Below are 15,757 nucleotides of genomic sequence, written 5' to 3'. Positions count from 1 at the left end.
ATGTAGCATGCCAGGCCTCCCTGTCCATCATCAACTCCCAGAGTTTACTCAGACTCATGTCCATTGAATTGGTGATGCCATCCAACCATTTCATCCTCTGTCATCCCCTTATCCTCCCAACTTCAATCTTTCTCAGCATCAGGGTCTTTTCAAATGAGTCAGTTCTTCACATCAGGTGGCCAAAGTATTGGAGTTTCAGCTTCAGCATCAGTCCTTCCAATGAATATTCAGGACTGATTTCCTTTAGGATGGACTGGTTGGATCTCCTTGCTGTCCAAGAGACTCTCAAGCTTCTTATGCAACACCACAGTTCAAGAGCATCAATTCTTCAGCGCTCAGCTTTCTTTATAGTCCAGCTCTCACATCCATACATGACTACTGGAAAAACCATAGCTTTGACTAGATGGACCTTTGTTGGCGAAGTAATGTCTCTGCTTTTTAATATGCTGTCTAGGTTGGTCATAACTTTTCTTCCAAGGAGCAAGCATCTTTTAATTTCATGGCTGCAGTCACCATCAGCAGTGATTTTGGAGCCCAGAAAAATAAAGTCTGTCACTATTTCCACTGTTTCCCCATCTATTTCCCATGAAGTGATGGGACCAGATGCCATGATCTTAGTTTTCTGAATGTTGAGCTTTAAGCCAACTTTTTCCACTCTCCTCTTTCACTTTCATCAAGGGGCTCTTTAATTCCTCTTCACTTTCTGCCATAAGGGTGGTGTCATCTGCATATCTGAGGTTATTGATATTTCTCCCAGCAATCTTGATTCCAGCTTGTGCTTCATCCAGTCCAACATTTCTCATGATGTACTCTGCATATAAGTTAAATAAGCAGGGTGACAATATACAGCCTTGACCTATTCCTTTCCCTATTTGGAACCAGTTTGTTGTTCCATGTCCAGTTCTAACTGTCATTTCTTGACTTGCATACAGATTTCTCAGGAGGTAGGTCAGGTGATCTGGTATTCCCATCTTTCAGAATTTTCCACAGTTTGTTGTGATCCACACAGTCAAAGGCTTTGGTATAGTCAATAAAGCAGAAATAGATGTTTTTCTGGAACTCTCTTGCTTTTTCCATGATCCAATGGATGTTGGCAATTTGATCTCTGGTTCCTCTGCCTTTTCTAAATCCAGCTTGAACATCTGGAAGTTCACGGTTCATGTATTGCTGAAGCCTGGCTTGGAGAATTTTGAGCGTTACTTTGCTAGTGTGTGAGATGAGTGCAATTATGCAGTAGTTTGAGCATTCTTTGGCATTGCCTTTCTTTGGGATTGGAATGAAAACTGCCCTTTTCCAGTCCTGTGGCCACTGCTGAGTTTTCCAAATTTGCTGGCATATTGAGTGCAGCACTTTCACAACATCATCTTTTAGGATTTGAAATAGCTCAACTGGAATTCCATCACCTCCACTAGCTTTGTTTGTAGTGATGCTTCCTAAGACCCACTTGACTTCACATTCCAGGATATCTGGCTCTAGGTGAGTGATTGCACCATCATGGTATCTGGGTCATGAAGATCTTTTTTGCATAGTTCTTCTGTGTATTCTTGCCACCTCTTCTCAATATCTTCTGCTTCTGTTAGGCCCATACCATTTCTGTCCTTTATTGTGCCCATCTTTGCATGAAATGTTCCCTTGGTATCTCTAATCTTCTTGAAGAGATCTCTAGCCTTTCCCATTCTATTGTTTTCCTCTAGAAATAGAACAGACCAAAAAAATATCTGTACGTAGATAGACACTGAAATGCAGGAGAGGCAATAGATGTTGTGAAAAAAGTGCCAGTGCAATCTCTAGGCCCAAGTGTGCACGCATGCCAAGTCTTCCAGTCATGTCTGACTCCGTGTGACCCTAGAACTGTAGGCCACCAGGTTTCTCTGTCCATGGGATTCTCCAGGCAAAAATACTGGAGTGGGTTGCCATGCCCTCCTCCAGGGGACCTTCCCGACTCAGGGATCGAACCTGAGTCTCTTATGTCTCCTGCAGTGGCAGGTGGGTTCTTTACCACTAGTGCCACCTAGGAAGCCCCCTAGGGTCAAGTATCTGGCTCCAAATCCTGACTCCTATACTTATACTATGTGTGGTCCTGGGCAAGTCATTTATTTAACCTCTCTGTACCCCAATTTTCTCATTTGTAAAAATGAGATAGAGTACCTACTTTCTAGAGACTCTAAGAATGAAATAATACATCTAAAGCCCCCCAAACAAAGCTACTTTAGCTATTTTATTGTGTACCAAATACACGTAAGACTAAATTCATAAGTACCGCAGGCAATTAATTTCATGCAATATTGCCCTTTTGGCATGTTTCCACTCCCGACTCCTTTCCAGCACTCACAGGAATATTTGAAATATGCAACAGACATGTTCTGCTTAATCCATTTCCTGGCACTGTTACTGCAAACTCCCCAGAAAAGAACATCTCATTAATAGGAAGTAACAGGCATTAAATGCATAATTGACATGTGGAAATTGAAACTCTGCACCTTCCCCACATCCAGCCTGTGGAAAACCGTAGCCTCATTCATGGTGGCTAGAGATGTCAGAAGTATTTGGGTCTGGTACCTGGCTGGCCTCTGTTTCTTGCTGCCTCTTGGTGTTTTCTTATGTCCACAGGCTCTGTTCACAGCATTACCTCCAAGCAACTCTGTCATCTACAGCAGATCCTCAGCTTCAAGCTGAGGATTACCTTAGCTTTCTGGGTAATTTGAAATCTGACACTCACACTTCTCATTTGCAATGGACAAGGAAAAGGGAGTGGAAAACATGATTCTTTTTCATTATCTGTATCTCCTCAGGGACTGCTGGAGTCCCCTTCTCTGCAATTTGCATGGAGCTTGTCAGAATCATTTCAGCTATCTCTTACAGCCTCTCTTTCCAGGCAGTGAGCACACCCTCCTCCCAGCATGGTCTGTGGTCTTCCTGTATCACACTGTGGCCCCATCAGCAACAAACTGCAGGCTAATCAGGTCATATCTGTTCTAGGTCGTGTTATGTATATTTTTTTCTATGTGTTGCATATATTTTTTTCTATAATTATTTTTAACATAAATGTTTAACCAGAGAGGAACACAAGAAGACATAGCAGCAAAGACACCATCTCACAATAACAAAGCATTTGTTCTCTGACCATAATAGAAACAGGAAGCTACCAGTGATCCCATTTCCAACTGTGATATGACTCCTATTCACATCTCTCTTGCCTAAATTCAGAACCAAATGTGTCTTTCTCTCAACATATCCATTATTTTTTTTTTTTGTAGATTCCCTTCTGAAATCCCTTATTTTGAGAAGGAGCTAAGACAACATGTCCTCATGGTTTATTGGGCCCATATTTCCTATGCCACCTCCCTACAACCCAACACCCACTTGTAACCTTTCAAATGCAGTGAGTGTTTGGGGGCCCACTGATGTCACGTCTCCTCTGAATGGTCTAGTGGAGTATTGAACCTCAAAGGTATAAAACTGCCCTGTGAAAACTTTTTAGTGTTAAATTCACTCAACTCACTAGTCACTTTACACTCTAACGCTCAGGAAAGCTTACAAACTACAACTGAAACACTGTAGAGGCTAACAATATAACACATTCATTTCTTCCAGTTAGACACCACATCTGACATTCAGTATCTACCACCTTGCATTCATAAATGGCTCGGAGCCACATGTCAGAATCAGAGCACTGATGATGCTTCCGCCTATCACCTATCACGGAGTCCAATTTTTGCTTATTATTCTATATTATGTTCCCAGATATATACACAAAGCTCTGGAGAAAACCAGACTGGCTATTTCTATTTGCTTGATTTCTGAGGTTGCCTGGCATTCTAGGAAAATGTGTTAATGTGTAACTCCTAGGTTTTCCCCACTATGAATCATCCCATAATCCTAGAGTTAGGTCTCTTGGCTCAAAAACTTTTTCTCTCTCTTTTTTTCTGCAAGAGTATCTGTGCAAATATCTTTATCTGGTACAACTTTACATTCCTCTTCTATGTTCCACATTGATTGAGTAAATACCATAATAGATAAATGAATGAATTACTAACACATGGGTTTGAGGAAAGGCCTGGAGAAATTTGGGAGCCATGGCATGAATAGATATTGCTCCTTTTTTACTTAAAGCAGAAGAAAAAAGTAGATATTGCAAAAGACTATACACACACACACACACACACACACACACACACACACAGTCCTTAGTTTATTCAGCATGTTATTTTGTGTAATTTTGGTCTGTCCTTCACTCCACTGGATTTCCAATATACCTCCTCTTTTCTCTTCCTCTCACCTCAAGATATACAAATCATAAACCATATATACAATAATACATACCACAAACAAGATTGTTTTGAAATTATTCAAATTCAATAGGAAAAAAATTGAAGAAAGAAAGGGAAACATAAGGCTAGGAGGAAAATTATAACCATACCTCTGACCTGGAATAAAGTCAGTGGAGCTGTGAGTGGGCTCATTATAAAAGTTGTACCCAGCCCAGGACACAGGAAAACTCTGTTATGGTGCCCCCTGTCCTTATATATGAGACTTAAAATGTGAGAAATGTTAAAGATTGGCTTAGAAGGTGTTTGTGTGTTTTAATGGCTGGGGGCATATATCACCAATTTTTGCTGTGAGAGAAATTATCTCAACTTATAATGGTTTAAACAATAGTGAGTTGCTTATGAATCTATGGGTCAGCTGTGCAGTCTGTGCAGTCTGAGCCAAACTTGGCTGATCATGGCCACACTTGCTCCTTTGCCTATAGCCAGCTTGGGGGGAAGGAGGGAGAAACAGAGCTGGCTGGTCTAGGATGGCCTCAGCTGGTCAACCAGGGAGTCTGGGGACTCACTCTGATGGTCTGTTATCACCCAGCAGACCAGCCTGGACTCGTTCCACTGAAGCAGCAGGGTTCTGAGAGAGGCAGTGAAAGTTTGCGAAGCTTAGAACTGCCACCTGCCATTTCTGCCACTTTCTATTGGCCAGGACAAGTTATGAGACCAGGCCAAATTCAAGGGGAAGAGAAAACAGACTTTCCCCTTGAACCCTCCTTGATAAGGATGAGCTGTGAAGTTACATTACAGAGGGATATGGATGAAAGGAAGAAGAAAGGATTATGACTACTTTCACAATCTTCCACAGGGCAAAATGAAACAGGATCACCCTGGTAAGTCCTTGTGTTTTTGTTCTTGTCCATGTAACTGAATCAACATTTATCCCTCCCCTTTCCCCTTCCACTGCAGGTCCTCCCTTCTCCTTTTCCTTAGTAAGAGTCTAGGAATAAAGTCTTGATTCAGTTACATGGATGAGAACAAGGACACAAGGACTTAATACAGTGTTTCTGTTTTATTTTGTCCTGTGGTAGATTGCAAATGGAGAAGGCACTGGCACCCCACTCCAGTACTCTTGCCTGGAAAATCCCATGGACAGAGGAGCCTGGTAGGCTGCAGTCCATGGGGTCGCTAAGAGTCGGACACGACTGAGCCACTTCACTTTCACTTTTCACTTTCATGCATTAGAGAAGGAAATGGCAACCCACTCCAGTGTTCTTGCCTGGAGAATCCCAGGGACAGCGGAGCCTGGTGGGCTGCCGTCTATGGGGTCGCACAGAGTCGGACGCAACTGAAGCGACTTAGCAGCAGCAGCAGATTGCAAAAGTGATCATAATCCTCCTCCCTCGCCTCCTTCAACAAGGCTGGAAGAAAACAGCAGTCATGTGCTTAAGGCTCTAATCTGTTCTTGTAACAAGAAACTCTTCTCACTGCATCTGGCTGTCAGTGTATTTCAGAAACCAGACCCCTTCCTCCTGAACCTGGCCATCAATAGCTCTTTTGCTGTCTACAGCCATCTCAGGGGTGGCGGTAGTTGGTTTAAGAGGAGCCTGAAAGAGGATTGCAAATGTATTTCTCTTTGACTTTCATTATCCCAGCAAGAATTTGAGGATTTCTTGGGTATTTTTTTTTTAATTAAGCTTCAAATCTCAGCTGTCATTCTCAGCTCACAATGTCATCTCTATAATGGGACACTTTGCTGAAACCTGCAGCTTGTATGCTTTTATTCTCCTCAAACTCAACTAGTAAACATCAGGGTTGTCCTATGGGACTAAGGATGAATCATATTAGAGTGTCTACTAGCAGGACCATGCTTAGAGTCAAACAGCTGAATAAACAGAATTTCACATCTACCAAAGCATCATCTTTATAGCCATAGATTGTTTCAATGCAGTGTGGCTTTCTGAGCTTCACTGGCAGGAAGAGAATAGAAAAGCATCTAAGGTTCTTCATAAAAGAACATGCCATACCCTGATTCGTCAGCCCCCCAGGTGATACACCCATTCCAGCATCAGGGCAGCATGAGACTTGTTGAGAAGCTGAACTTCAGTTGAAAAGGACTCCTTTTGTCCCCCTGATGCTCCAGCAGGTAGTCTGTCCATGGCTTTGTGACTCCAGCTCTATCTGCATATCCAGTTCTGTATTATTCACAAGGAAGTGGCTGAAAGATGGGCAGAGCTAAAGTGAATCTAAAGAAGTTCAATCTAAAGTGTCTCTTGGGTTTCCTAGGTCCAGTGTGGGGCCCCGTCACCTCACTGTGTGGAATACTTCCAACCTGAGTCATGACAATCGACGAAAGTACATCTTTAATGATGAGGGTGGACCAAACCAGCTGGGCGTCCGGACCCACCAGGACATTCCTCTCCCTCCGAGGAGAAGAGAGCTCCCTGCCTCGCTGACCACCAATGGGAAAGCAGACTCCCACAGCGGGGCTCGGAACTCAGTGATCCAAGAGCTCTCAGAGCTGGAGAGGCAGATTCAGGTGATCCGCCAGGAGCTGCAGCTGGCCGTGAGCAGGAAAACGGAGCTGGAAGAGTATCAAAGGACAAATCGAACTTGTGAGCCCTGAGTGGCCACGCTGCTCCCCTCTCTCACTTCCTGGCCTTCCTCTGAGCCCTTGAGACACTTTGTAATGCTCTTTTGTAACTATTGACCAAGGTGGGGGGAAGCTGAGGTTTGGGTCTTCTTAGAGGTCAAGTGTGCTCTCCCCCTACCTGCAAAGCAGTGGCCAGTCTTCTCAAGCTCATTCTAGGTCTCCTGGGTAGGTATGTTTTTCAGAGCAGGAATCTTAGTCAGGAGTAACGCCATGTGAGGGATCTGTGAAAAACCAGACAACCCCAGCTCCTGTTAACCTTTTCACCAGGTGCCACATTACTAATTCTGGTTTTTAGCCCTTTCTGTGCACTATCAACTATCAGAGATAAAAGTGTTAACCATATCTGTGTCTTCTTGGGTTATTGGTTTTAATCTTAGTATATGAAAGTGAAAGCCGTTCAGTCGTGTCCGACTCTTTGCGACCCCATGGACTATATAGTCCATGGAATTCTCTAGGCCAGAATACTGGAGTGGGTACCCTTTCCCTTCTCCAAATCTTAGTATAGAGCAGGGTTATTCAGGGCTGTGACTTTTGCTATAGCTCCCCAGTCTAGATGTGTCCCCACAGTCTGAATGGGGAGCCAGGGAAGAGCTAGAGACACTTGGGATGGGGAGGTGGGTACTTAGAAAAGTCAGCTGAACTCACTCATATCACAGCAGGCTGATGACTGATTGGATCAGGCCAGAGCCATGGTTTTAAAAGGGTCCTGGATCTCTGATACCATCCTAACATTGGGTAGGAACATGTTTACATGCCACTATGAAAGGGGACAGAGATGCAGTGAGCAGGAAGAAGACAGACAGAAGAGGCATTAAAATGTACACCATGCTTTTTGAACAACAAAAAAGGAAGTTTGCTAAGGAATGAATAGGGCTTTACTTCTAACTAAGCATCTACACTATAGTGTGTGCCTTTTATAAAGCAAAGAGAGAGAAAAGCAAGGCAAAGATGTGACCTTAGGATGAGACTGGGATATTCCTGCTAACTGCCTGCACAGGACATGTGAGCTGGTACTGTGGGTTAATTAATGGAGATGTTCTGCAAGCCATGTACTAGGCTGGTCTCAGATCAGCAGTCACCTATGTCTTAGCTGTAGGACTCCCAGAGATGAACCTCAAGCCTGTGTACATCACAAGCTTAAGCATTCGGGAATGTGCCCTGTGCTTTTCATATCTGTATGGATCCCTACCAAGTCAGTCTTGCAGCCTCATACTCGCTCATCTGTAAGAAACTGAACAGGCATTGGTCCCTCTGATTTTCCCCCAAACCCTATCTAATGGTTGCTATGAGTAAGCAGTTTCCCCTGTGCCTAGGCATCCCTTTCCCAGTGTACAAAGGCTTGGACATGCAGAACAGGAAAGGAGTATGGACACTATAGAACAACAATTCTCAATCCCCTAGCACCTCATCAGGGTGCTGACTGCCAGGGCTCATCCCCGAAGGATGGGGTGGGAAAGGGGGTGGATGTCGGCTCAGAAACCTCCTGTTACTGGCACCCCCACGTGACTGACATGTGGTCTAAAAATGACTCTTCAAGAAACACTGTTCTAGAAGTTTGGCTGTTCCAAGCATGGGGAGAATTGAAAAGAAACTTTTATGAGCTTTTCTGAAAAGTCTTCAGCACACACCTGTATGGCCGATTCACTGTCCATACAGCCATTCTCACCCCAGGGCACCGTGTCAGACTAGACTTTCTTGTCTATCAATTACTTGCTTTATTTTCTCAGTTGCTTATCATCTTTGCTCCATCCCAATCAATTTGAGGCCTACAGTGACTTACCACTGTGCCAAGCACTATGTTCTGTAAGTTGCAGATCATTGCAAAAGCTCCTTAAATGCAAAATTTCTTCCCCTACTTTTGGACGCAATCCCTGAATTCCCACTAAGAGCTGCCCAGGACCCCAGGGAAAGATAACACTTCAAGCTGCAAGTAAGATAAGCAATTAGTTAGTTGTCTGAGAAACCCCTGGGTGGATATAGGCTTAGACAGTCTGATGAGGGAGGGTTCTTCTAATGTTAGACTTAATCAACCACACAGATGAAACCATTCAACAACGAGGGGACAGTGAGCCCTGGAAACAGAAAGGACAACTCTGTTTTGAAATGCCCATCTTCCCATGTTCTCACCCCAGACCCAGAAGCAGGTTTGCAGCTGCCTTTGAAAGACTATGCCCCTTAGCCATCCAATCCCACCTGCAACAGCTAAGGATGCTCTCAAGACTCTGCCACCATGCTCTGCACTGCTAACCTCTACACAGCCCAGAAGGCTGACGTACAGGTGTACCTCAACTCACGTAACAGCCATGCTCCTAATGTACGTGGACACTTTTATAACTCAGCTTAGATTCTGACTACTTGAGAAGCTGGCTACTTAAAGGAACCCAGAGGTGAATTCTTTTGTAAAGAATCCTTTTGTAATGCAATTAATTATCCCTTAATGTATCTGTTTTGTAAGTTTGAATTTTTGTATATCAGGTTTACCTTAAGCTTCTCTCCTGAGGCATTCTGAGCAGTGGTGATAACATGCCAGACCACCCTGCCCATCCACAAAGTAGATGACCAGGGCATGGCTTCTCAAATATCTCCTGATGAACTGTGTGGCCAAAACTGCAGCCAGGATGCGGCCAGAAGCTGCAGGGGCTGAAAGCAGGCTTACTGTTGTCAGCATTGCTTGAATTGCCTCCATGTTCTGGAACAAAGAAAAACAAAGAATAGTTGCTTGTGGTGAAATGAAGCAGTCTTCATGTTAAGTAGCAATGATTATTTTTATCAGTAGTAATTGAACAGTGTTTTGCAATTTGTGAAAGTGTGTTGTATTTTGTAAAAAGATTTCACGAAATGGTGGGTCCTCTGAAATCCTTCCTTGTTCTGCTCCACCTATATTCTCTCAGCTCCCCTCAGGCTCAAGAAACACAAAGATCAGAAGTTTTCAGGTGGAGGGTAGTTTTCTGGTGAAGAAGAAAGAGGCAGGGGATTCTAACTTGCCCCTACTGTGGGTCCTGTTTCATGAGGTCAGATCTATTTTTTCCAAGGTCTGATGTTGGGAAACCAGGAACACGACAGGCCCACTGTCACACACCCGACCCTGTATACAAGGGGGAATTCCTGGCCCAGGAAGCATATAATGAACAGGACTGGGTGAGTTGCGACAGACGGGGCTACTGTTTCATGTAAATAATGAAAACAAGGGCTCTAGAGTTTGGATGCCCAAGGTGGAGGAGCAGGGGAATGCCTCCAACAACTGAAGACATGTTGGAAGAAATGTCTGGGCCAGACAAGTGAGGCACCCACAGGGACCCAATCGGGTGAAGTCTTTAACATGCCTGGGGGCAACTCTCCATTATCCACGGATCTTGTTGCACAAGCCTTATTCAGCAGTTGCTGCTTCCATGCCCACCAGATAAGTGGTAAGTGGAGCAGCTGCCAAGCAGGACAGAGCTGTGCCATCTGGGCAACAGACTTCTCAGTGCTGATGCTGGGTCTGTTAGAGCCTTGGGGCTAGTGAGCCCTTCCTTGGTATGGATAAAGACTGAAGGGGAAAAAAAAATGACAGAGCCTCTCTTCCTCCCCACTCATATTTTTGATAAGCAAACCAGAAAATTCATCCAGTCCTCAGAAGGAATTGCTTTCTAGTCATCAAAACCACTTCACTCTGCAGCATTTAGTTATTCTTCACCCACCCATGTCCATCTAATCCAGGATGCCCTTATTCTTTTAGTTCCTGTTTTCTGAAAATAACGTACCTATAAGTATTTTCTTAAGGTTTGTAAAGAGTGTTTGCATTGTGTCTTCACTTTAATGTGTGTGCAATCGCTCCACTCCAGGAAGGACTGAAATGCTGTCTTGTGAGCATGAAGTGAACAGGCTGTTTTGCTCCAGCCACTTTTCTTGTACAATCACGTGGATGGACTAGATGTCCTCAGGTCTTTTCCATCTTCAGTTTCTATGACTGTGGAATAAATGTTCAGAGAGAAACTTCACTTCCAGATGTACTGCTGGCATTGTCTTTGGGGACTCAGATGTTGATGTGGCACCAGCCCCTTTCCTAACAGGAGACCCAGTGATGCTGTGACTCCTGCCCGTCTCTGGTGTAGTTCCAAGTGGCACAAAACATGCTGTGCAAACTCAGAGCCCTGGTACCGTGAAGTTAAACTGAACAGCTTTGTCGGAGAGTCACATCCTAGAGAAAGCCACCATACTAAGAGAGCTCTGAAAAACTGCCTGACCACTCTCATTTACGAATTCAACAAACATTTGCTAAACAACTTATATTGATGTGCCAGGTGCTAGAGACACAATTGTAAGATGGGCATGGCCTCTAACTTCAGAGACCTTCTCAATTGCCTTTTCACAACCTGTAAATTGATATAATAGTTGACATTTATTGAGCACCTATTTTAGAAACTGTGATCTCATTTAATCTTCATTAAAACCTCAAGAGATTGGTACTCTAGAGAGGTAAACTAGACTTCTAGTCTATAAATGGAAAGACAAAAAGGGAATTATGTGAGTTGCCACAGCTAATAAAAGTAGGGCAAGATTCATATGCAGGCAGTGCAATTCTAGGGCAACCATACTATAGTGTCAGAATATTGACTATCACCTGCAACTTCCTTGGCGTCCAACACCCCTCCCCCAGTCTTTCTGCCATACAGCCACCTGCCCATGCGCCAGCCTGGCTCCCAGCTCCACAGAAAGCTATTGTGGTAACTGCACCTGCTACGGTTCAGTGAACTCAACACAATAGCCCTTGAGTCTCACAGAAATACTGTTTCAGGGATTTCTTTTTGTTTTTCTAGTCCAACCAAGAACTGGTGCAAATTCAGTTCCAGATCACTCAGCAATCCTGCAGTTTCAGGTATTTTGCAATTTGCTGCTGGCAAACTTGCCATCATGTGTCTGCTAACTGGGTAGATGCATTCTTCACACACTATCTTTTGTGTTTTAATCACTAAGTCATGTCCAACTCTTTGCAACCCCATGGACTGTAGCCTGCCAGGTTCCTGACCATGAGATTTCTCAGACAAGAATACCAGAGTGGGTTGCCATTTCCTTCTCCGGGGGATCCTCCCAACCCAAGGATCGAACCTGGGTCTCCTGCATTGCAGGTGGATTTTTTTTTTTTTTTTTTTTTTTTACCAACTGAGCTACCTAAATCAAATCTTATAAAAAATATAGACCTACTATAACCTAGTTCAACCAACTTACCCAAGTCTGTTTTATACCATTCATTCATTCATTCTTTGGATGCTTGTTCTGAGCCAGGCACTGGGCTGGCTGTTGGAAACAGAAAGATAGAAAACAGATTCAGATGCCAAGGAGCTCAGTCTGGTGGGGAGACACAAACTGGGAAAACAACGTGGTGTGTACTGATAAATAAATATGTATCGGGGGACTTCCCTGGTGGCCCAGTGATTAGGGCTCTGTGTTCTCTCTGCTGATGGCCCAGGTTCAATCCCTGGTCAGAGAACTAAGATCCCACAAGTTGAGCATCATGGCCAAAAAAGTGAAATGCACATCAGGTACTATGGGAACAAAGAAAACACCTTTCCATATGTGTCTACATGTCATATGTGCAGTGGGGAAACTGAGTGGAGAGCAATAGTCATCCCAGGTTAAAAAACAAAAACAGCATGTGTGGTGGTGGAGCTGGGAAATTATGACAATCAAAGTATTTAAGAACATCAAATAGTTAAATATGACAGAAACATAAAGCACAATGTAGGTGGCAAGCTACAGGCCCAGAAAGAGAAAAGCAGAGGCAAGATCACTGTGCTAAGTTGAATTTGTATCCCAAAGACCATAGGAACCATTAAAGGATTTTAAGCTGAAAGGGATCTGGGATGAGATGAGGCTCCTCACCACTGGGTAGAACTGGCTGTCATTCACATGCATTTAGTCTGTCTGTAGGGCAGTGAGCAAATGAAGTTAACTTTTTGATGTTCTAGAGTGACTGGGCCATGACCATCAGTTAACCTCGACAAGTAGACTTCGAGACAGACACAGATAAATACACAAGGCCTAGATTCCAAAGAACATGTCAGTTTTGTTTTTCCTAGAAATAAAAAATGTAGAAGAAAGAAAAACTGACCTCTCAATTACTTTATCTGCAAAATGCTGTTTTGAGTATTTACTAAGTACCAGGTGCTGGGCTGAATGGTTTATATATATCATCTCATTTTATTCTCAAAAACAATCCTTTAAAGTAATTATTGTTTTATAGATGAAGAATCTGAAGTAGAGAGACCTACAGTAACTTGCTAAGGAGCAGGTTCATACTCACCCAAGTCGTATTAGGTATAGTGCCTGGAATCACAATAAGCACTCCATAAATGCATAAATGGGTTAGGTGAGCAAGGAGAAATCTAAGATCCTCCTGGTTCAATTCTACTCCAGAACAAAATGCTATGGGAACTCACTGAACCAGGGAATAGGGTGTGGCAGAGACCCTATTCAAATTAGAACTATGAAGGATAAATACACTGGCTTTATGTAAGTCTTCATAAAGACTTCAAAAAGACACAGAAAGTGTTTTCACTTATTATGTCCTTGATCACAAACACTCTAGTAGTACAGGTTTCCACTTAGGGTGAAAGAAGAACAGTGGATGGAAGTCTGATTGTCACATTTTGATTCTGCTTGAGTTGCAGTTGATTCAGTTGAGTAGCAGAATGGGACCGGTTTCCTCATCTCTAAACCAAGAACATGGTTTGAGGTCCCCTTTCAGCTCCCATACCCTAGCTTTCAGATCATTACACGCCATAGATTTCAGCATTCTGAAACCCTCAGAGCAAATCACTGTTACATGAATATGAATATACTATGGTTCAAATTTTGTCTAAAATTTCCCTCAAAAAGGGCTAATCTACATTAAGAGAAGCCCTTGCTATCATGGGTTGCCTCCAACAGAGGTATCAGTTTCAGAATTCACTATAATTCATTTTGTTATTACCACAAATGAAATTTAAAATGCAGTCATGTGTTTTAGGGTAATTCAGATTTGAAGTATTGCTTCAATATATGAGGAAAGGTTGTTTCCATTAAGCAGATGGAAAAAAGGAATGTTTGAATTCACTCATTAGGCCAATAAAACAGACTTCTGGAGATTTGTTATCAGAAACATGGAGCTGAATTAACTTAATCATGCAAATCTTTACTGAATGTTATGTGCCAGGTCCTCTGCTGGATATTGGGAATGATTATTAAAATACTGTTCTTTCCATGCCCTAACTTTAGTAACTGTGAAATATGTTATGCATAAGACATCAATACCTAATGTTAGGAGACCAAACTTGGGCAGAAATCCCCAGAAAGTAAAGCTTAATGCTTTCTTGTGGTGAAACAACTAGAGATGTAGGAAAATTTAAGTGATTTCCATGTCAGGGGTTTCCTACCATATAAACCCAGTCGAACATATACACAACCTACCAGTTTTCTACATACTCTCAGTGTAGCTGTCTTATGTCAGTCAGATTGCCTTTGTGATAAGAACTAGTCAGAACTTTTCGACAGAGCCATCCATACTTGGGTTATCAATTAACAGTCCTCAGGGAAAATCTTAAGCGTGAGTATTTAGACATTCCACACCACCAATGACTATAGAAATAGACAAGAGCAGCAGATAGCTTCCTTCTATCATCACCATCCCAGTAGGTCTAAAAGAAGACAGTGGTCACTTGTGGATTGTCTGGAATCTTTCCATGAATCCCCGTGGTATCAAATCAGACTCACCACTCGAGTGGCATGCAAAGATGCTTGTGGACCTGGCCAGACAATACAAACAAGCCAAGGAATCCCAGTGGAAATTCATGTAAGAATGCAATCACTAGCAGAAACAGCCAAACACCTTTGAAAAAGATCCTTAGAGGAGGTAAGAAGGTAGGACCCTCCCAAGACTTGCAGTCATATGCCTTAGCGGACATCAACCCTGATTTTGGTCCAAATTGCCAAGCCAATTTCCAAGGTTGAAAAACTAAAGGAAAAAAGAATAAAAGATGTTTTTTTTTTAAAGAGGGTCTCTAAAACTTATGCTATAATCTTTGATATTGACATTTATAGTCATGATATAAAAAAACTCTTATGGATATAGAACAGTGATTCTTAGCCTTTTTGGGATTTGTTAAGTTTCAAAATTCCTTTAAGAAATTATGATCCTTTAAGGATCTGAAAAAAGCCGTGAAAAATGCAGACACAACACAAACATAATTTGGTATACAATTTGTGGGTATTCCTGAAGCCCACTCAATGACCTCTTTCTCAATGAGAAGCCAGAATGCCCCAAATCACCAGTTTCGGATCATTATCTGAAAATGACATTAAGAGCTCCTCCTGTGTTGCCTGGACATCAAGCTAGTTGGGACTAGGGGCTCCCTGCTCTTTCCAGCTAGAGGAACTTCCCCTAAATCCAGCTTCCCATGAAACTAGCAGTTTCTTCCACAACATTCCACAGGCTCTGTGGTCCCCTGATGCTGGGCAGCTGGCTTTCCTAGCTAAGAGTTATAAACAATTAATATCCAAACCCAAACTGCTAGCTGCCCAAGTAAGTCATCTTGCTCTCCTTCCAACAAACTTATGCTCCCACTTGCTCTATAAGAGAACAGCAAGGGGAAAGTGCCCTATGAATGAATGCAAATGCATCGTGTATCCAGGAGCAGGGCTGGACCTCCTTCTGGCTCTGTGTGTTGGGGAGGGGGGTGGGGAGACTGAAGGGCCCATGACCTCTTGGATGACACTGTAAAATTCCTCAGGCTCATTTCTTAACTCATTCCACATGAGTCTGGAACTAATCGCAAGTCCTGCTGATTACAGGTAGTGACCACAAAAGGACACGGAATTTGCCCTTACC

General features: G+C 43.1%; 1 protein-coding gene and 1 long non-coding RNA gene across 2 annotated transcripts in view; one reads left to right on the top strand and one right to left on the bottom strand.

Annotated features, from left to right (window-relative positions):
• GRIN3A (glutamate ionotropic receptor NMDA type subunit 3A) overlaps positions 1–10,892 on the top strand; it is a 205,096-nt gene extending 194,204 nt beyond the window's left edge. Inside the window, exon 9 of the mRNA XM_027550425.1 lies at positions 6,546–10,892. Within this exon, the coding sequence (XP_027406226.1) occupies positions 6,546–6,885 (340 nt within the window). The 3' untranslated portion in view covers positions 6,886–10,892. The remainder of the gene's footprint in view (positions 1–6,545) is intronic.
• Positions 7,046–11,923, bottom strand: LOC113897608. Its single transcript, XR_003512377.1, has 3 exons — positions 10,656–11,923; positions 9,394–9,601; positions 7,046–7,133 (listed from the first exon to the last, which is right to left on the bottom strand). It is a non-coding gene; the product is annotated as an uncharacterized LOC113897608 (long non-coding RNA).
• Positions 11,924–15,757: the final 3,834 nt, after the last annotated feature.

This window comes from Bos indicus x Bos taurus, chromosome 8 (assembly GCF_003369695.1).
Source record: "Bos indicus x Bos taurus breed Angus x Brahman F1 hybrid chromosome 8, Bos_hybrid_MaternalHap_v2.0, whole genome shotgun sequence".
In the NCBI taxonomy this organism is placed as follows: domain Eukaryota; kingdom Metazoa; phylum Chordata; class Mammalia; order Artiodactyla; family Bovidae; genus Bos; species Bos indicus x Bos taurus.
The sequence above is the reverse complement of the archived record's forward strand: the minus strand, read 5'-3'. Positions and strand labels throughout refer to the sequence as shown.